This window comes from Anser brachyrhynchus (genome assembly GCF_964034855.1).
Source record: "Anser brachyrhynchus genome assembly, chromosome: 1".
In the NCBI taxonomy this organism is placed as follows: domain Eukaryota; kingdom Metazoa; phylum Chordata; class Aves; order Anseriformes; family Anatidae; genus Anser; species Anser brachyrhynchus.
The window spans coordinates 197,508,018-197,528,858 of NC_137694.1; the positions used below are offsets into that span (position 1 = coordinate 197,508,018).

Sequence of the window (20,841 nt, forward strand, 5' to 3'; positions counted from 1 at the left end):
AAAACAAATTGTCATATTATACAGTGCACTCCTGTCTCCTCTGTATATTTGAAAGAAAAAAAATTCAAGAGAAAATTCCAGTTTTGAAATTATAAATTATAAAGCAACAGTGCCAAGAATAACTTCTGACACATGCCTGCAAGCCCTGTCAGGGAGAATTTAGGATGCTGTCAGGTGAGAATGTGGAGCTTAAAGAAGTCATGCTACCCTTGAGAAACCATCATCATAGCTAACACCTTTACAATGTGTTACAAAGCTAAGGGATCTTAGCTCATACACAGATTTGAGACGTAACCTGATGGCTGATCCACTAGAAGATAAATCACTTCCTACCTCCATAACTTTTGGCAAAAAATATTCAGTTTCAATGAACTTTTGACTTCTAAATTGCTTTCCACCATATATGCAATGGCACTTAGTTTTGAATTGTATTTCACGGTTTATGAATACTGTATGCCCTCACTACCTTTTTAACATTAGACAACTAACTCATTTGCAGTTAGCAGAAGACTTGTCACCACAGATTTCCATCTAAACTGCTTATGATACTTGTTTTCAATTACCACAAATGGAAACAATTTCCTTCTATGAATACCATACCTACATTTTTAACTGGCTCACCTGGGTAACTTGGATTTATACTGTTTCTTAAGGCCACAATGAATTCATATGGAAATGTATTTATGTATCAATGAGCATTGGTTTAGCCACCCCAGTCCATCAAAAATAATGCAGGCTGTCTAGTGCTTGCTTTTCCATCAGAGTATAATATTTCAAGACCAACATATGATAAATAGTGTTCATCTGAGATGCATGGTGTTACAGGAGTACGGTTCCAGAACACTAAACAAGATATTTGATCTTTCAGCTGAGGCTCAGTTTATTATCTGCAAAGGCTGTGGATCACACACGGTCTTTAATCACTCCCAGGTGATACTACTACCTCTTCCATTTTTCTTTATATTTCAAAATATATGCAGACAGCACATTATGCTGGGCTTTTGTGAAGCTAAACCAGCAGTAAAAGCAGTATCTAATGCCTCTAATGACTTCTCAACCCACATCAATAAATAAATGTTGCATAGCAAATCACCTGATATGGATACTATGGGGGATGAGTATTTCAGAGAGTAGACTAGGCAGGTGAAGCCTGTCTGTGGCTGAGGCTGGCTCTGAAATGTCTCAGGGAGGAACCCATTCGTCTCTAGAGTACACAGTCAGTCCCTTTTATATGAGAGTATGACCTGAGTGCTAGGGAAAAGCCCACTGTGCCTACCAAACTATCTACACCACTGCACTGAAACATCTCAGTGTACAATTTACTTCACCCATTTGTCAAAGAATATTTCACGATGTTGCATTCTCACATGTGAGGAAATGCAGGATATTCAAAGTTCTATTAAAAATATCAGTACATAATAACTTGATGAAAAATATACTGCTTAATTAGGGAGACTTAGCGTTGCACTTACTGGGCAGTGGGATCACAAAGCCACATCCCATAGGGGAGGCTGTCCAGCTGTTGCTCCATGCACTCAGAAGAGCATACACTTTAGAAAGCAGGGACAATGGCCTGCCTTCTCTTACCGTATATCCAAACTCATTTGAGTTCCAAAATCCACTGAAACCAATAAAAAATGGAAGTGTATCATAAATGCAGATCAGAGCCACAAGATGGACCTGCTAGTTACCTAGTTACCTTTATTTTATACAATAAGAGGTGACTATACTGTCTGTCCAAAAAGTAGTACCTCAGAATATTCATCCTTTATAATTTATTGGTCCTATTGAGAAAACAAAAACAAACAAACAAACAAACAAAAAAACTATATACCTTTCGATCAAAGCAGTGAGGCTATTTAGCAAAGTGAACATGCACACAGGAGAAATATATTGACCTGTCTCAAGCTTCTCAGTTTTTTATGATCTCCCACCAATGAGCCCTAGCTACTTACCTTCTTCTTCTGTTTGTCTCTATCAAATATTTCTGTGCCTTACTCCGAAATAGCTTTTGATCTTCTTTCAACGCCCAACGTTCTTCTTCTAAATCCCATCCAAAATCAAATGTTAAAGCTCCATCCCTAGTCTTGTGTTAAGGACAATGGGACCTGTATCCAAGAGCTTTTTACCAGATGCCTGTTGGACTCTACATGTCTTTTTGGGAGAGGGCAAACTTTATCCATAAGATACAAAATGCTGATATGCTGTTTGACTAACTATGCAACAGTTGGTCCCATAAATATGTATTATGGTCATATCTCACTTAATGTTCATCCAGAAAAAAATATAATTGCATTTTACTACTTACACTGATTTTAACTGATTGCTTGCATTCACTTTTTATAATACCTGCAGATGAAAAATGTCAAAAAATTTGAAGATACATTTTGATGTTCTTATCTAAATTTGTACCATATGGATACTTGTATCACAATGAAGATGTTTAAACAGCAAAAATACCCCTCCTCTCCCACTAGTATCTAAAGGATTAGTTGTTTACACGGTGAAATTAATTAATATTGTTGGATAATAACAGCTCTCCACAGAGTCACGCCTCACTGAAATAACGATTTAAGTAGTATGGTACAGGCAGAGCTGGCAACTTGTGTCAGTACTTCTTACGCCATTACTTAAAACTGAAGAAAACACAGATTTCCCAGTGAGGATGGAAAATATAATTCCCAAGGGCAGTATCTCTGAGAAGAGGGAAAACAAGGAAGAGTATTATGGAAAAGCTGACCTCTTAGCTTGTTGTTAGAGTTGTTTAAAAACAACGGCGGAGGAGTTTTACCCTAAGCCACCTCAGAGGCAACCCCTGACGGGGGGAATGCTGACAGGGATGCCACCGCCCCATACCCCCCGCCCCATACCCCGCCACCCCACCACCCCACCACCCCACAGGGGGTCCGGGCAGCCCGACGACCTCGGCAGCGAGCAGGGGTCCCCGCTGCTGCCCGTGAGGCCGCCCCCGGGGCGGGCTCCCTGAGGGCTCCCCCGGCCGCCTCAGCGCCCGGCCCCGCGGCGGAGGAAGGATACGCGCCGGGATCCGCCATGGCGCCCCCCCCGCCCGCCGCCCAGCGCTGGAGGCGGCGGCCGAGCGCTTCCCCGCCGGGCTCCATGGGGCGACCCGGACCCACCGCCGCCCTACCGGGGGGACCGGGAGCGGGTTTCGGCTTTTTTTGAGGCACTTTAGCCTCGCTCAGGCGGCCCCGCCGCCATCGTAGCAACCGGCGACGCCGCTTCCTTCGCAACGGGGCGGGGCGGCGGGGCAGCGGCTGAGGGGACGGCGGTTTGGCGGTGCTGCCGTGGGTGGCCTTAAACCGGGACGGGCCGAGCAGAGCCGAGCCGGGCTGGGCTGTGGAGGTGCCTGGGGGCGACTGGGCAGCGGGCCCTGGCTACCCCGGGTGTCTGCCCGCCCCCTGAGGGACCCGCTGCCGGAGGAGGTCTCCCCGGGCTTCCCAGCCTCTCTACAAAGAGCAGGATGCTAACTGATTTATCTATTTATTTATTTTAAACCGGTCTCTCGAACAACCACGTTTCTCCTTCGTTTTGCAGGGCAAACGAAGCGCCTTCCTGAGCCCGTTGCTGTTGATGGGTTTGCAGATCTCTCCAGGGACGTACGTGGAGTCTGTTGGTGGAGATGACCTGGCAAGAACAGGATAAACACTTTTTCAGAGCACAGAATGCAAAAACCGCAACGAAAAATAAATAAAAAAGATATGTAAATTAAAAAAAAATAAAAAATACGTAAAATATGTAATTTTGTATACATTTTAAAAAAATATGTACTTTGCAAAATAATAAAAAGATATGTAAAAATATGTATAAATTTTATTTTAAACAGGTTATACTTCTGCAAAGTTAAAAAAAAAAAACAAACTTCTTAAGAGTGAAAAATCTTCATTTTATTTTTCAGGCAAAGCAGGGTGTGTTGTCTTGGGATGTTGCCATGCCTTGGATGAGTTGTCAGCAAAAGGCTAAATGCCTTGGTGATTTCCTGGCGAGACGTTTCTTGGCTGTTGTATTTGAGCTTAAACCAATTCTTCTCTTTTTCAGTGTGCAGCTGTTCTATGTCTTTGACCAGAAGGGTAAAAATATTACTCTGCATTTGTAAAATACTTTTCTCCACAGACACCCTTGCACATATTTGTAGCAGCTTATGAAGTAGGTGTTTCTCGTACCGTTTTACAGTCAAGACCACTGATGCTCAGATTGCCAAAAATGCTTCATGTTTACAATATCCCAGATATCACTGTTGAAAAGGCCCTAAAATGGAAGTCTTTCACATCTAGTTCAGAAAAAAACAGCCCCAAATTCACCTCTTTGCCCAGTCTGAACTTTTCTGCGTTGTAGGTGGAAAACTGGTTGTCACTCTTCTGCCTCTAGATGGTACTTTTTACATGTTTTTTCAACTCACACTTTGAATATCCCAGTTATCCTGATAAAATGCAGCATTTCACTTAGGAAGCCTTAGAAGACTTGATCAGTATTGAGAACAGCGTCACCCAAAGAAGACTGCATCAGAGCTGTGAAACAAGTACAGAATTTGAGCATCTTGCTTTAGACTTACTGCAAATTTTGACCTTAACCAGCAAAACTCACAGCTTCATCTTGGATACTTTCTGAAATTTAGGATTATGTTATATTAATAATTCACATCTTTCAGACTGTCGGATGAGAAGATGACTAGCTGAGGACCATGTATTAGAGAATTGTATGATTATTCTGAGACAGCAAGCAGCCTGATCTCAAGTGGTTACAAAATGGAAGGTCCTGCTCTGGCAGCTGGTTTGAAAGAAGTTTCATAAATTTTAATGTGAGCTAGAGACTGATATTCCAGTGACAAGATCAGCTTTTAAATCTGTGCAGAACAGACTGAATTTATTACAAATCTTATTTGAAGCCTGAGCACAGCTATGCTGGTGCAGAAACACATTTTTCTTTCCTTCTTGTTCCAGGGGGGGATTAATCTGCTAGTGCCCTTTAGCCTTTGTCCAAGCTTCAGTTTATCTGTGTAGGTAACTGCATGGGAGGAGTTCAGCCAAGGTTCTGATCATTTTAATTATTCCCTTCTGAAATTTGCCTCCTCTTCCCATTTCTGTGTATAGGAAATATTCATTCCCCCTTAATGTCGTTTATGGGTAGCAATGGAAATCTTTTCACCTTCACACAAGGCTGTAGGCTGTACTGTGGATCATAAAAAGCTTTTTTTTTTTTTTTTTTTCAGGCAAGCATCAACTGATGCATTTGTAAAATTATAGTAACTCTTATCTTGGAAAACTATAATGTGCTTTGTGGTACTTCAGAACAAATTTAAAGTTTGATTTTGTGAAATACTGAAAAAACTAAGTTGTTAAAGCTTTCACAGGCAGCTGAATGTTCTCCTCTCAGGAAGAGGCCAGTTACAGGTGCTTAGTGCCCTTTAGCTATTAATTTTGAAACAAAACATTAAAAAATTAAAAAATATTAAAATCTGGATTTAACATTGGATTAACCCACCACTTGCAACTGCTTTCAGATCTTGTTATGGTAAAGGCTATTTCCAGTGTAATTTCCAGTGTATTCCAACTTCAGACAGGGACAGAGATGAACCACAGCATTGAGACAAATTTAGAACATTGGCTGTACTAGCGTAAGGTGATGTTGAACAGTGTATTCTCAATGTCCTTTAGACAATATATATTCAGTGGTCTGCTAGAAGCTGAGCTTTCATTTGTTCAGCCAGATCACATACAATGCAAATTCTCTAATGTTCATGCATAGCTAAAAATCTCTTGGACCTTCATGAACTTTCAAGACAATTTCCCTTTTTGGTTAAAATATCACATCTAATTTTTTAAGATACCAAAATTTTGTATTCGAGTGTGTGAAAACTGTAAGTGTCTGCTACACAGTTTTAATTAAGTTTCTTTGGACTAAATTTAATTTTCTTCTTTTTCAGGACATTCTCTTGTACTTTGACATTTTTCAGGGGTAAAAATTTCTCTATTTGAATGATTGTCCCACTCTCAATACCACTGTTCCCAAAGATGGTCTACCAGTGAGACTGAACGACTGCTATTTTCTTCCCAGTAATTCTCAATGTAATATAAAATATTAGTTGAAAGTAATATTTTTCAGTTTTCTATATAGAATTTGCTTTTGGGACATATTCTAAAATTGTCTCCACAGCCAATTGTAGTGCTCTGCCACCACAACAGTGTAAACATCTTTATTTTAATGATGAAAACCTTTGTAAAAAGACGAAAAATGATGATTTTTTTTTCTATTAGTCCCAGCTACTCAGCACCACATATACCAATGCTCAAAAACAGCATATAAGAAAATCTGTCACAGTTTTACCACAATGACAATGTATGTTTGATGTGTCATCTACAGGTAATAAGTGGTAATTGCTCTCAGGAGACAAATAGTGTAGTATATAAAACCTACTGTGCAACTGAAATACGTTTTATTAAATGCAGGCATTAAAGGAGTGATGTGTTGGCTGCTCTTTGTGCTCTACACATTCCCGAATAGTTAGCTCAGGACTTCATAGTGTACAATCCTTTCCACAGAAACTTGAAACCCGTCAAAACATTTGCATTTCTTCAAGTAAAAGATGAACTGCTTTAGGGTAACTTCATTGATATCTCTTAGTATTTTTTTGGTCAGCTGGGGAGAGACTGTCATAACTAATGTCAAACCTTGTTCATCTAAGGTAAGATTTTCAATTACTTTGCTGAGATAAGATAGTGAATATAACTGAATAGTTTCTCAGAAAAGTGGCCAATGCTTTTTAAAATATAGACTGCTGTATTCAGGATAAGTATGAAAATACAGAAGAATCAGGTATTTTCAGATAGAGAAAATAAGCTGTAGAAATTCAGTATATTAGGAGAAAAATTTTGTCATAATGTCTTTTATCACAGCTCAGTGGTTAGGCCATATTTTTAATCTCATCTATATCACTGTAAAGGCAGAGTAACTCTTGGTCTTGGCAGCATCACAGTTTTCACTTGAATTGCTGAGGTTAGATTTAATTGCCTCTTTCATGTTGGCTTTTTTAAAAACACAATTATTAATTAAAATATTTTCTGAACGGTATTTAACTGAACAGCTGGTGAGTAGCTGTGGTAAAGCCCTGGAACAAAACTTGGTTTCAAGTGAACTATTTGTAAGTTTCAATTGATCTATTTATAACCGTTATAGAATTTTTCTTCCTTTATTCTGTGCTTATTTCTATATTAAAGAAACATATTCTTTTAGATCTCTAGCATTTATTTATCTTTAAACACAAAAAGCAATTAAAATAATTCAGAAACTTTTTTTTGTAAAATAGCTTTGTTTATAATTTAATTCCTTTACTTATTTATTAATATTTATTGATAATTAATTTATTTAGTTTCACTTTTAAAAAACAAAAATAGGAAAAAAAAACTGTTCAGAGTGGGGTCAGTGTAGTGCCAAAACCAAAAGGAGAAACCTGAAGCAGGAAAGGAGAACAAGTATGCTGAAGATACAGTCAAGTCTGAATAAATTTTCTTTTTCATTAAAATCTTTGCATTTCTACGGGTCCTATTTACATCTGAAAGTGCAGTATAGGAGCATGCCACTGTGCCTTGCTGAGATTATGGAATTAAGAAACAAAGACAAACGAGAATATGTTTCTTAGCCTTTTTACAATGACATATATTTCAGAGATTACTTTTAGCTTTTCTTTAAGTGATGAATCAGAGACGTTCACTTATATTATGTTACCTGGCACCGTGGAAGAAAAAATATTATGTATGAAAATACTATTTTAAAATGACATAAATAAATGCAGTAGTTTGAAACTACTTTTGCCAATGCTTTGATTGTTACCATTTCAGATATTTTATCCCTGTGAATACAGTCCCCTTACTCTCTCCTCTGAAAGAGCATTTAAAATATTTTAAATGTTGGGTTTGTCTGCAAATCTGTTTGGGACTACTTGTGTGCATAGATTAACAATTTGTGGAAGTATTTCCATGATCAGAGTCTAAGTCATTAATTTAGGGTCATTGCAGAGTGAAAGTGTTTTGGTAATAAGTGGTAAATCCAAAAGCCCTCTCCTGTCCAGTGAAATTAACTTTGTTAGCATTTGAGATGTCTGTTGGGTGTGGTGGTTCCTGAAATGTAGTCTTCTTAAACGCAAGCATTTTTGAGTTGTGGCCTCCAGTTCACAGTGCTCACAGGTAGAGATGCCACAGCAGAAATGTTGGCGGTATTTTAAAAAGTGATAGAGGTTATTCTTTACCTCTGACACTTTCGTGGGGTATAGCTAAGCAGAAGATACTTCATAGGCCTAGGTCTCAGCTCTGTCAAGTATTGCTTGATAAAACTTTAAAAAAAAGAAAAAGAAAAAAGAAAAAAAAAAGACAGGTTGTAAAGGAAGATCCATGGAGTAATCTGCTTCATTTTGGCAGACTGAGCTATTTAACATACATTTATGATCAATTTGTTTCCCCCTCCATTGTTTGGTACAACAGGGCACAAGGAATGTTGGAGCTGTGGACGAACCACTCAAGGCAGAAGAGAAAAATAAATCCGCAGATATTTCAAAACAAAAAGAACAATGCCTTGTACCATGTGATGTTCAAGCTAAAATTTTACGAGGGGAAAAACAGTACATGTGCAGTATGTATTCATAAAGAATACTCTCCACAACAAGCTATGCAATGCCATGCTACACAATCCTCTGCTATGCTATGCTTTGCTGCGCTAATTTATTTTTTAATCTTCTTGAGCACATGTGACAGGCTTTGACCCATCAGCCCAGGCTGAATATTGTTCAGAAGATTTGGGGTGTTGTGTGCAGCTGGGATGACAAAGTTTATCATGCTAGTTTGTCTTTATAATTATTGGTGGGAACAGGCAAATCCAGACAACAACTCATTCCATATAAGTCTGTGTTGTCCTCTGAACATCTGTAGTTTTTCCTTAGAGAGGAAGACTAGGGTGCCTATCCCTCATTTAAACATCAGAGTTAGGTGCCTGAAATTAAGTGAGAAGAAATTGTACTTCAGCTTGCCATCTGTAGATACCTATACAAGACATATTCTCTATTCATCACCTTGACAAACTACATATCAACTGATGCTATCCAGCCTCAGGAAATTTTGTCAAAATTCTTGTCTTTCTCATATGATTTTTAAAATTTATTATTAATTACCTGACAAGTTCATTTTTTGTATTTTTAGCATCAGGGAGATAAACAGGAGCATGAGTAAATAGAATAGTGAATGAACAAAATGTAGAATTGTAGGAAACCTTACATATCTATCCTTTATCAGTTGCATTTATATTTGTGTTGTATCCACTAACTGGTTATTTGAGTAGCTGAAGATGAAATTCTTCAAATCTTATGAAGAGTCGTCTTTTCTTAAGATGTCTGCACTGCAATGAGCGAGACTGAGATACTTAGCATCTTTTTAGGTAACCTAAGGGTAAACACCTTCGATATTCATTTAGATATCTTAAATAAGCATGTCATTATTTGGTCAAGAATATTTCTAATTTGTGCTAATGAAGTGGGTGAACATATTTCTTTCAAAGGAAATTTACAGAACTCTCTTGTTGAATACGCAAGAAGCACAAAAAAGCTGGTGAGAAACATGATGGATGATCAACAGTCTTCCTTGGATTACCTTTCTAATCAGGTACTTTTTTCTTTATCGTAAGGCTTTTTATTATTATTTAGCACTACACTTATTGTCTAATGGAGGATTTTTTTTTTATTATTATTTTATCATCAGAACAGTAGAATTAGAATCTCTATCACCATCACTTGTACTTTGGGTAAGGTGTGAGTTCCATTTCTATGAGGAGTAATTAGCACTCCTTATATTGGTTATATATTGATTATATATTGATTATATATTGGTTATATATGTGGTTATATATATGGTTATATATATATAACCATATATATATATATATGGTTACCTGCTACATAACCTAGTGGCATTAGGGGAAGTGACAGCCCATTCCTGCATATTGCTTGCTTTATGCAGTCTCAGTGTATTTGCATGCATGACATTATATCATCATTAACTCTGGTAGTAGTTTACAAACACTGTGCACTCAATACAGGTTAAAAGGCTTAATCTAACTGAAGGACTTTTCTTGAATTAACCAGAGTTGTGCCTAAAAATGATTTTGGATGCAATAAGTGAAAAGTTGGATCAATTCACATAATGAAGTTACAAATCACTAACACATCAGAACTTCAGATTTTATTTACTAGGGACCAAAAAGAACATCCTATGAATGCAAAATTCCTCACTGCACCATATTTAAAGATATTTTATTTAAACTTGCAGGTGAATGAACTCATGAACAGAGTTCTTCTTCTGAATGCAGAAGTTTTAAGAAAGCATTTGGATCCACTTCCTTACAAAGCAGTTCAATCTCATGGCAAGTATTTTTCACATTTAGTCTTGACCTCCTCCTTTTTTATCTTTAAGAGTATCTTAACAAAGAACAAGTTAAAGCAAAAACAAGCAATTATAACATGTACAGTATTTATTCTGTGTTAGTATGCACACACAAAATCTGGAAAATTTGTGAACTATGTAAGAATCTATGTAAGGACAGGTTTAAATAATTTGCAAGCTGATAATTGTGGACATTCTGTTTAGCACCTTGTTGATTTTTATGCAAAATACCAAGCATGATCATTAGTTCATCAGTTCAGGTCTGATGTTGCTAAACGGTACTTTCTTTTGTAATGAAATAAAGTGTGCTCAGCATTTGCAATACCCTTTTTTCAAATGTAATGGAAGTCACTTGTACACTGTTCGTCTTTATAGTGTCTATTCCAACTACAGGAAATGTTACCTCTAAGCACTCCTCCTAACCTTAGGAACTGCTTTCTTGAGTCTAACACAGACCTGACTTAACACTTAGAAGCAAAGAACATTTTATATAAACATTATGATGTGAAAGCTTTTGTAAATATAGATACAAATATTTCCAGGAAGAAGACATCCTTCCCTGGATAATTTGTGTTTTTACTCTGTACAAGTGTTGCCCAAATACAATCTGTAAAATAAGACCCAGATATAAAATCTTTACTTTCTGTATCAGATCAGTTGAGATGAGATAGAACTTTCTCAATAGAATGCAATTTGTTCTTCTTTCCAAGCTTAATGGAGCTCAGAGAAATTTCATTTATAAGGTAAATTCATGACAAAACATGATTTTAATTTTTCATGGCAATATTTGAGATCATTCATAAGTTCCCAACAAAATTAATATTTCTGTGCTTAAGCTGTATTTTTTTTTAACATGTTGTCCTAACAAGCTTCATCAAATACTTTGTTCTCTAGGGTTGGATTGCACTGATATTAAAGATACCATCGGTTCAGTTTCAAAAACTCCAACTGGTCTGTACATTATTCATCCAGAAGGATCAAATTATCCTTTTGAGGTAATAGATTTCTCTCTCACGTTAGGCACAATTTACTTAAGAATATGCACTTAGAATATATTTAATAGATTTAAAGTGTTTTCCTTGACAGTATCCCAACATATGAATAAGAAGTGTATTAAAACATCCAAATGTGCCTGCCTTTACTATAATTTGGAAAATTTTCTCAGTTTCTACAAAGAAATTTAATCTCTCATAATATCCCATCATCAGTTTTCAAATACAGTGAAAAATATACAGAAGAGGAAAACTGAAGAAAAATTCAAGCCTCCCTTTTGGACATTGAAAAATGCTGTTCTCTTCTATGTTAGAGATGGAAAGTAAAGAGCCAAAAGTCTGATCCATTTGGACCTAAAATTGGACTTTTTGCTTTGCTGGACAACTATATAGTGTTGCTTTCTCTTGAGAGGTGATGCTGATATCTATAGCTTGGACCGTGATATTGTCTGGGCATCTAAATATAGGTGTAGATGTACATCAGCTTGAGAAATAGGTGCTTAAGCCTTTGTCTGAGCACCAGTATTACTCAGACTCAAGGTAGAGAGCATCTAAACTTAATAGTCTTCCTATCCAGACATTGTAGGACATAAATTCTTAAGATGAAGAAGAAAGGATGAAGTGCAGCATGAAGTCATGTTTCCTATGACCAGATGCATGCAACCATAAGGAATACTTTTTTTTTTTTTGTCAGTTTATTTCTATTTTGGGTTGTTCTACTTAGGAATTTCTTATGCATAGTGGGAAGGCAGATACAGCACTTACAAACTTTCAATTTTGCAGTACATGCTGGGGTCATTACTTTTCAGAGAAAAAAAAAAAGTGGAATTTTAGCCAGCTAATAAATAGCAAAATTTAATATCTAACTTTAAAGTCTTCCTTTCTATATAACAAAGGAAGGATGAATCCCTTTATCTCTAGCCAGTTGGAAATCTACAAAATGCAATGAAAAAGAGCTCAGCATTGTTATGAAAAAGCTTCAGAAGTATCCTGGGATCTCAAAAGACATAATGGATTTGGTTCTGTAGACCCCTGATAGAAAAGTCTGTTGCTCTCCCTATACAATGTAGTGAGCTCAAGGAGAATATCTGTAGCTCATCAGCAAGTTCATTCCACGTAAAATAACGGCAAAGACAGGTAGAAGTGTTTGCAGAATAATCATGTTTATAAGTATGCAGAAAATGCTGTCTGCCTCACCTCTGCTGAACCATGGCAAAAAATGCATTTGCTTTCTTCTGGATTGAGGGGTATCCTGTTGATGAAATATTTATGCCTCACCCAGATTACTTTTACTGAGAGATGGTATGACTTTTCTCTCTATGTGAGAAAAGTGATTGCTTGGTCTGGTCATAGCTTTTGGCAAATTCATGTGGAATGGTAAAGCTCCTTTCACTTCAAAAGTATATTTAACATTTTTCCACATTTGAAGTTACTGCCAGTGTCTAAAGAACAGAGAATCAGTTATATGGGTGGAAAGGTTCCTTAAGGAGAACAAGAAACAAACGGGAAAATCATAATAATTTGATTAAAACCACAAGGTAACAATAAATAATGAGAAGAAATCTCTGCACTCATGAAACGAGTGTCTCATTTCTTGTCTGGTAGATGTTACACAGAAATGAAAAAATAGTGCCAAAAAGTTCTCAGAGAAAAATATCTAAAGGATGTGTGTTCCCTACAGAATGTTATTTTAAGGAAAACTGTTTAATGCATTTTTTGCATGTGTTGAAGCATAAAAAGAGTACAAGAGAAATGCTGGATGAACAAAAAAAATCAAGACATTAAAATATAAACAATAAATTGTAATGCACTTAAGAGGCTGATAGCCATGTATTTTGGAAGATTTGAAGACTAGCAAAATAAGAATAATACAAACAGGTAGACAACCATATTAAGAAAATAAAAAACAGAAAACAAAGCCAGTATGAAACAATTTGTTTAAATGAGGACCTTTTCAGCAATAGAAAATTAGCTGCCCCTTAAATGTATCTGAAAAAAACAATTTCTCTAGAATAATTTGCATATATAGATAAATTAAGAAAATTATTTAAAAAATTTCTCGTGATCTCATGACTTCATGTTTGAAAGGGCACATTTTCAAAAGTGAGCATAGATTTTAGATGTTTAACTTGAGCTAATTTAAAACTGAATTCAGGGAGCCCTAAGAATATGCAGTTTTGGTGTGAGCTGCAGGTTCCTTGTCATCTCAGAAAATTAGTCTCAAATGGCCTTTTGTCTGAGCATCCAAACACAAGGCAATTAAAAACAGTTTCTCCTCTGGAAAACTGAATCATTCTCACTTTCTGATTCCTTTCCTGATGAGTAAATTTAAATCAAAGATACTTCCAGGGTGGGTCAGCAAAACTGCACAGTTGTTTGTAATATATTTCTTATGCACACTAAAGGTGGAAAGGGAAAATATTCAGTAGAAGCAACTTCTTGCTCATTTAGTTTAAATTGTACCTGGCACAATCATGCCCTGGATACCTTGCATGATATGGGACGTAAAACAAGCTGTAAAGTGGATTAACTGTTACAAGGCTTTAAGAAAGAAAGCTGTCACGTTATTTCCAGCATATAAGGGATTAAGAAATACAGCAATGACTATTTTTTGTGTACCTATTTCATATTCTTGCTTAGCTGCAGTATGTTTACGTGCCATATCTAAGTAATCAGCTGATGATCTTTCATGTAGACCCAAATCTGCTCCTTCTGAGAATTATCACCACTCCCACTGATTTATATTGGACCGGGGTTTGACGTTGTGACTAACTGGGCTCCTCTTCTGTTTCTGATTGATAGTAACAGGAGTAGCCAAGCATGCAATCGTCTTCTTGAGACAATGGATGAGTCAATAGGATTATTTTTAATGCATTTTAGGTATCTGTATCTAAACACTCATTTTGGAATCATACATATTTCTTTTTATTCGAGTTCCACCTCCCTTGGGTGACTGAAATAAACACATGATTCTCCAGGGAGTAAAGCCAATGATTTTCCAGTTGTACTTTCATGCACATGACCTTTACTATGATTCATTCAGTATTTGGGTTATAAGAATTGCTCAAAGCATCTAGTGGCATTGACTTACTTGAGGATCCAAGACTGCCCAAGCTGCATTAATTAGATCACATTGCAGCTTTGTTGCCTGCCTGTCTTTCATAGATGTTAAGTCACAGAAGGTCTGAGTATGATGTTGATGTGCTCCTGCCAAGGGAAAAGTCTTTGGTTTCATGCCAAGTATCTGAGTGGTACACACCATGGGGGTGCAACATGTAAAACTCAGACTGCTCCTTAGGTGGTTGCTCTGTCTAAACGTGCAATATGCACCCCTCTATATTAGGATGTCAGGAATGTTTAATTCCTGTTAGACCTGATGAAGCACTGGCACTGGGGACATACTTGAAAAATACCCAAAGTGATTGGGATGCATTGCACTTAATTTGGGCACTTAACTGAAATCCCTGAGTGCAGCCAAGAGTCTAAAGGGCCCTTTCTGTAGACTGTGGGAAGTATCTGCCACCTGCAGAAGGTGATTTAGATCTTGGTTTCCCAGAGCCACATTCTGAATGCCCACTTCTCTCTAGAAGGGGGATTAGAGCAGAGACAAGCACAATTAGGTGCCCTATTTAGGGAACTCAATTATGTGTCTAAAGTTAAATGGGCTGAGGAGAAAATGTGCCATGTAACGTGATACTCCATAGTAGAGCAGAGAGCAGCTGGACCATTGCCATTTGACATACCATTGGGCACAAATTTTAGCGATGTCTCATAAAGCAAGAAATTTGAGAGTTGATTCGGTGTATTCAGTGGGACTGCTCAGTTGCAGGCTGTTAAATGTTCACATTGAGACTTTCCTGGATTGGGGCCCCTTTTTATGTACAGTTTTCCACTGTTCCAGCATAAATGATTATATACTGGCTTATCACTATCACTTTTTCCATTCCCTCACCTTTTAAGGGCTCTGCATCTCCCAGGGATCACAAAGACAGTCTTTCTTGGGAGGAAAGTATGATGGTAGGGGAGAACACAAATGAAGTAGTGTCAATTTTGCTTTTTTGAAATAAAGGTATATTCATTATTATTGCCTCTATCTGTAATTTTTTGCAAGAGTAATACATGATGTTATGTGTTGCTTCCACTTCACGCTGCTATTAATATATATTAGTGTATATCAAAGTGCATTTTTTACATCTGATGTGAGCAGACATTTGCACACAATAGTTTGCACTGGTTGAGGAAGTCTCCAAATGCAGCAGACTAACAAGAACATAAAGGAAAATACTGCAGGTTAATTACTTAATTTTGTTCAAGTTTTTTTGTTAAAATATTTGAAAGGTACATTGTTTAGCAAGAATCAGAATAGTCTACCTTTATTGTGTTTAAAATGTTATTTTATTCTTCATAGCTTCTTCAAGAATACTTAATAATATCTATGTCTATGTTAGGTTTTGTGTGACATGGATTTTCAAGGAGGTGGATGGACTGTAGTTCAGAAAAGAACTGATGGAATCATTACATTTCAGAGAACATGGTCTGAATATCTGGATGGATTTGGTGACCTATCTGGTATTAATTTTAGATACTCTTAAGTGCTTTGGACCCAGTGTTTTTGCTGTCTTTATGTAAGCTACATTTCCACTAACTTGTGTATTTTTTTTAGGAGTATGGAGAATAAAGTTCTTGTTTCTTAAGAAGTATTCTAGTTATACTTCTAGTTATACTTAGAGTTTTTTTTGTTTGTTTGTTTGTTTTATTTTTCCCCTCCGTCAAATCTATTCTCTAATCTTCTCAATAATGACATCACCCTACAGGAATCTTGAGCCATTGTATTCTGCTCACAAGAAGTGTTTAATATGTTGCAATATTGTCATCCTGAAATATGTATAAGTTGTATTTTCCCCATCTTTTTTCAGATTTAAAAAAGCCTTATGTGGTTTTAATAATGCTTGCAAAATATTTTCCTGAAGGAAAGAAAAATCAGCAATATTATACCATTAGGAATGGTTAGAAAGAGAATGGAAATATTTCAGTAGCTAATACCAACACTGCTGTGGTATTAATTTGTTTAGTGCCATCTCTCATCCAGCTAGCCTAAAAACAGCTGCTTTTTCAGGAGTTTATCTGGGATTGCAATGAAACACACATATTTTCAACTATACAAAGAAGTTCAGGTCACATGGAGCAACCTTTCATGGAAAAAAGCGTGATTTACAGGCGCAGCGAATCTCGAGAATAGGGTTTGAGCTTTGTTGCATTTCATACCATACTGTCATTTTTTTCTCAGTATTGTCTCTAGGAGCACTACTGAGTTCTATTTAGTTAAGAGGACCTTTAGCACTTCTAGTTTTTGTACTCTTCTGAAGTAGGTTGGAGATGAATATTTGAAAGTCATCATGTGTACAAAGTTCTAATATTGTTGCAGAGAAAAAAGATGATGCACACGTGAATTTTTTCATGGATTTTTCCACTGAAGTGAGGAGACCACTCTACTTTCTTTACTCTTTCAAAGGAATATATGCCTATCAGACATTTGATTCAGGAACAAAAATAAGAAAACTAGCAGACGCTACACTTTTTGTTTCTAGAAATTTATAGACTATACATTATATTTCTGTTTCAGGGGAATTTTGGCTTGGATTGAGGAAGATTTTTCATATAGTAAACCAAAAAGCAACTAGTTTCAGTCTTTATGTGGATTTGGAATCAGAAAATGACAAGCATGCTTATGCAGCGTATGATGGATTTTGGATAGAGGATGAAGCATGTTCTTTTAAAATCCATTTGGGGCATTATTCAGGAAATGCTGGTAAGAACTTCCTTCTTTAATTAATTTAAAGATTTTTCTAATTTTGTTTTGCCTCATGTTTACTAATATGCAAGAATGTTCACTTATTATCAAAGTATTAGTTATTCTCTGAAAGCGTTGGTGCCTTATTCTACCTGTATCTGTACGAAACATTATTTTTTAGTAAGACAATAGAACCAGTAATCACTGACGTCTGTGTTTAAACAATTCAGTTTCATCTCATGACTCACTCTGGAACTTTGGGCACATTCCTGGAAAATCTTCAGTTAACAGCTCTTTTAGTTTCTTTTTTTTTTTTTTTTTCACCCACTGTCTTTGAGGACAGAAGCCTTTACCTTCAGACTTAGTGTGTATCACTAAGAGCAACAGGAAGGTAAAGATATTCCATCACTTCTTCCGTACTTCTGAGTATTTTATACTTTTCCTTTCCTGTGTCTTCAACACATTATAGACTCATTAGTGCTGTCTTGAACTGCTTTTGAGGAAATCTGTTTTTCTGGTAATTTTAGAGGAAAAGTTTTTAGTGTTTCTTCATAAATAACTCCTTTATCATCATTCTATTTTATCTCTTGCACTTAGGTGATGCCTTTAGAGGATACAGAAAAGAAGATAATCAGAATTCAATGCCTTTCAGCACATTTGATGTTGATAATGATGGATGTAGGCCAGTGTGCACTATTAAACAACAGCCTGTAAAGAGCTGCAGTAACTTCAGTGACAGCACTGGATGGTGGTTCAACCAGTGTGGCCTTGCAAATCTTAACGGTGTTCATCGTTACACAGGTAGATTTCTTGCAACTGGGATTCACTGGGATACATGGACAGTGAACAACAAACCTGTCAAAATTAAATCAGTTTCAATGAAAATTCGGAGAACCTTTAATCCATATTTCAATTAACCTATGAAAATAGAAATGCCTTTCTTCTTGCAGTTATGTGGGAAAAAGTATCACTGCAACATTAACACTTTTCATTTTCAGTAAAACAGTTCAGTCTTAAAACATTATTAGATATTTACATAATACAGTTACTCATTTTTATTAGGAAATGTCAGCATTTGTACTGTTCCCACTTGAGTAAGTAGGCCCTAAGAAAAGGATTTTCAGAAATAAATGATGAAGCTTAGTGTTTGTCAGCTTTTGTTTATCTGCTTCTTATGCAATTTCAGTCAGTGGAAAAATTATAATAAGGAGAATAATTCTGACTTTTGAATGTGTTTCTTCTATGCTCTCTGCATATCTGAATTGCCAAGAAAATGCAGGAAGTTTTCTTTAAAGCATCATATACCCGTCATTCCAGTAATCATATTTTGGAAAAATACCTTTTTTTTTTTTTTTTTCAATTTAGGTTGATTTTCCATAACCAGCTCTTCTTTCTATATTCCTTATCAAGCAAGATTACACTGGCTCATGTCATAGTGTATGTAAGGTTTCTTACTTGTATACCTTGTAATACCTTCCCTGTATAAAAATCAGGCCTTGAGAGTATTGTGTGAATCCTGAGCATTGTATACTGTCAGGATCTGATTTTTATACAAGTAAGGTAGATCCTGATGTGCAAGAACTACAGTCCATTTTGTACTTAAGTTTCACAGTCAATGTATTTCATATTCAGGTTTTTACTCTTCCGTTAAGATTTGTCTCTTTCACAATTCACTGAAAACGGACACTTGTTTTCAAAGAAAATGTCTAATATTTCATATAACCTTTGGAGTTTTAATATTTGGATATATGGGCACAATATTGTCTTTTTCATTCTTACTGCCATTTACTTTGTGAATGTTAATGTAATAATGAACAAAAGATTGGAGTAGTGTAAATACATTTTAAATTAAGCAGTGTGAAGTGTTTGAATTCCTATCAATAAAAATGGGATAATATCAATAAAAATATGAATATTGTCAGTACAGCAGTGTTTCAGGAACTCAGTACCTATTCTGTAGAAACTGAGCACAGTGTTTTTCATCTCTGCTTCAGTTTTAGCAGGTTAGCTCTGTAGCAACACATGGAATTAAATCAGTTAAAAACTATAATCTTCATTTTTACTGTCTCATACTATGTATAAGCATTAGGATAGTGAGTACAAATCATCTTCAGTTCAGGATCACAGAATCTCTCTTTCCAGTAGCTCCATGCCCCCCTTGTACTGGGGAGGCTAGCACTGGGCACAGGACTCCAGGCCTCACCAGTGCTGCGTTGAGGGGAAGGATCACCTCCCTGGACCTGCTGGTGATACTTCTGCCTAATGCAGCCCAGGATAGTGTCAGGGTTCTTTGCTGCACAGGCACATTGCTGGCTCATGTTCAACTTGGTGCCCACCAGGACCCCAGGTCCGTTTCTGCTTTTCTGGTTTCCACCTAGGTGCACCCCAGCATGTCCTGGTGCCTGGGGTATTTCCTTCCCAGGTGCAGGACTCTGCACTTCTCCTTGTTGAGATCCAAGAGGTTCCTGTCAGCCCACTTCTCCAGCCTGTTAAGATCACTCTGGATGGCAGCGTGGGCCTCTGGTGTATCCACCACTCCCCCAAGTATTGTGTCATCTGCAGACTTGCTGTAGGTACGCTTTGCTCCATTATCCAGATCATTAGTGAAGATGCTAAACAGGACCGGACACAGTATTGACCCTTGGAGAACACTGCTAGTAACTGGCCTTCGACCAGACTTTGTGTCACCCTCTGGCCTCTGCCATTCAGCCAGTTTTCTATCCACTTCACTCTCTGCCCATCCAGCTTGTTTATGACAATTGTATGGGAGACAGTGTCAAAAGCCTTAGTGAAGTCTGAGTAAACTACATCCACTGCTCTAACCCCAGCTACCAGGCTGGTCATTCATTTCCTTATAGAAGCTTGTCAGGGTGGTTAGGCACAGCGTCCCCTTGGTGAATCCATGCTGACTACACCTGATGATTTTCTTCTCTCTCATGCACCTGGAAGTGTTTTCCATGATTAGCTGCTCCACCACCTTCCCAGAGATCAAGGTGAAGCTGACCAGCCAGTTCCCCAGGTCCTCCTTGACCTTCTTGAAGATTAGAGTGACATTTGCTTTCCTCCAGTCTTTGGGCATTTCTCCCTGTCACCATGATTAAAGATGAGATTAAAGTGGCCTCATAATCACATCTGCCAGCTCCCTCAGCCCTTGTAGGTGCATCTCATCAGGGCCCACAGACTTATGAATATACAGTTTCCTCAAGTGTTCCCACTTGAGGAAACTTGTCCGCCAAGTGTACATTTTCCTTGCTCAAGTCTTTTCCACCTGGTTTCTGGGACCTGAAATTCCTGAAGGCCAGTCTTACTGATAAAGACTGAGGCAAAGGCGGCTTTCAATACCTCAGCTGTCTCTCCGTGTGTAACCAGGTCTCCCATCTCATTCAGCAGTGTGACCACATTTTTCCTAGTCTTCCTTTTGCCACTGATGAAGTTATGGAAGCTCTTTGTGTTGTCCTTGACATCCCTGGCCAGATTCAATTCAACAAGCTTTAGCTTTCCTAACTTCATCCCTGGACACTTGAACAATGATTCTGTGTTTCTCCAGTTCTACCCATCCTTGATTCCACTCTCTCTATGCTTCCTTCTTGGCCAGGAGCTCCTTGCTCATCTTCTCAGG

The 20,841-nt window shown here is 37.3% G+C and overlaps 2 protein-coding genes across 6 annotated transcripts in view; one reads left to right on the forward strand and one right to left on the reverse strand.

The window, feature by feature from the left end:
- Positions 1–3,563, reverse strand: part of CEP126 (centrosomal protein 126) — a 43,616-nt gene extending 40,053 nt beyond the window's left edge. For all 4 annotated transcript variants that reach the window (XR_013946506.1, XM_080579958.1, XM_080579957.1 and 1 more), the window contains exons 1-2: positions 3,037–3,563; positions 1,956–2,081 (exon numbers count right to left, since the gene is read on the reverse strand). Coding sequence is in view for 3 of the 4 variants with exons in the window: in XM_080579958.1 (XP_080436084.1) it covers positions 1,956–2,081; positions 3,037–3,119 (209 nt within the window). In the remaining variant the exon portion in view is untranslated. The remainder of the gene's footprint in view (positions 1–1,955; positions 2,082–3,036) is intronic.
- A 2,979-nt stretch (positions 3,564–6,542) lies between these two features.
- Positions 6,543–20,022, forward strand: ANGPTL5 (angiopoietin like 5). Of its 2 annotated transcripts, none has more exons than XM_080575307.1 (8): positions 6,543–6,700; positions 8,493–8,640; positions 9,559–9,662; positions 10,326–10,419; positions 11,334–11,434; positions 15,880–16,000; positions 17,055–17,240; positions 17,820–20,022. In XM_080575307.1, exons 1-8 carry the CDS (start codon positions 6,602–6,604, stop codon positions 18,137–18,139), a joined length of 1,173 nt encoding a protein of 390 aa, XP_080431433.1. In that variant the 5' UTR covers positions 6,543–6,601; the 3' UTR covers positions 18,140–20,022. The 2 variants fall into 2 exon arrangements, with proteins under 2 accessions (XP_080431433.1, XP_080431434.1); XM_080575308.1 differs by lacking the exon at positions 6,543–6,700 and adding an exon at positions 9,343–9,438 and having other exon boundaries at positions 8,515–8,640.
- The last annotated feature ends 819 nt before the right edge of the window (positions 20,023–20,841 follow it).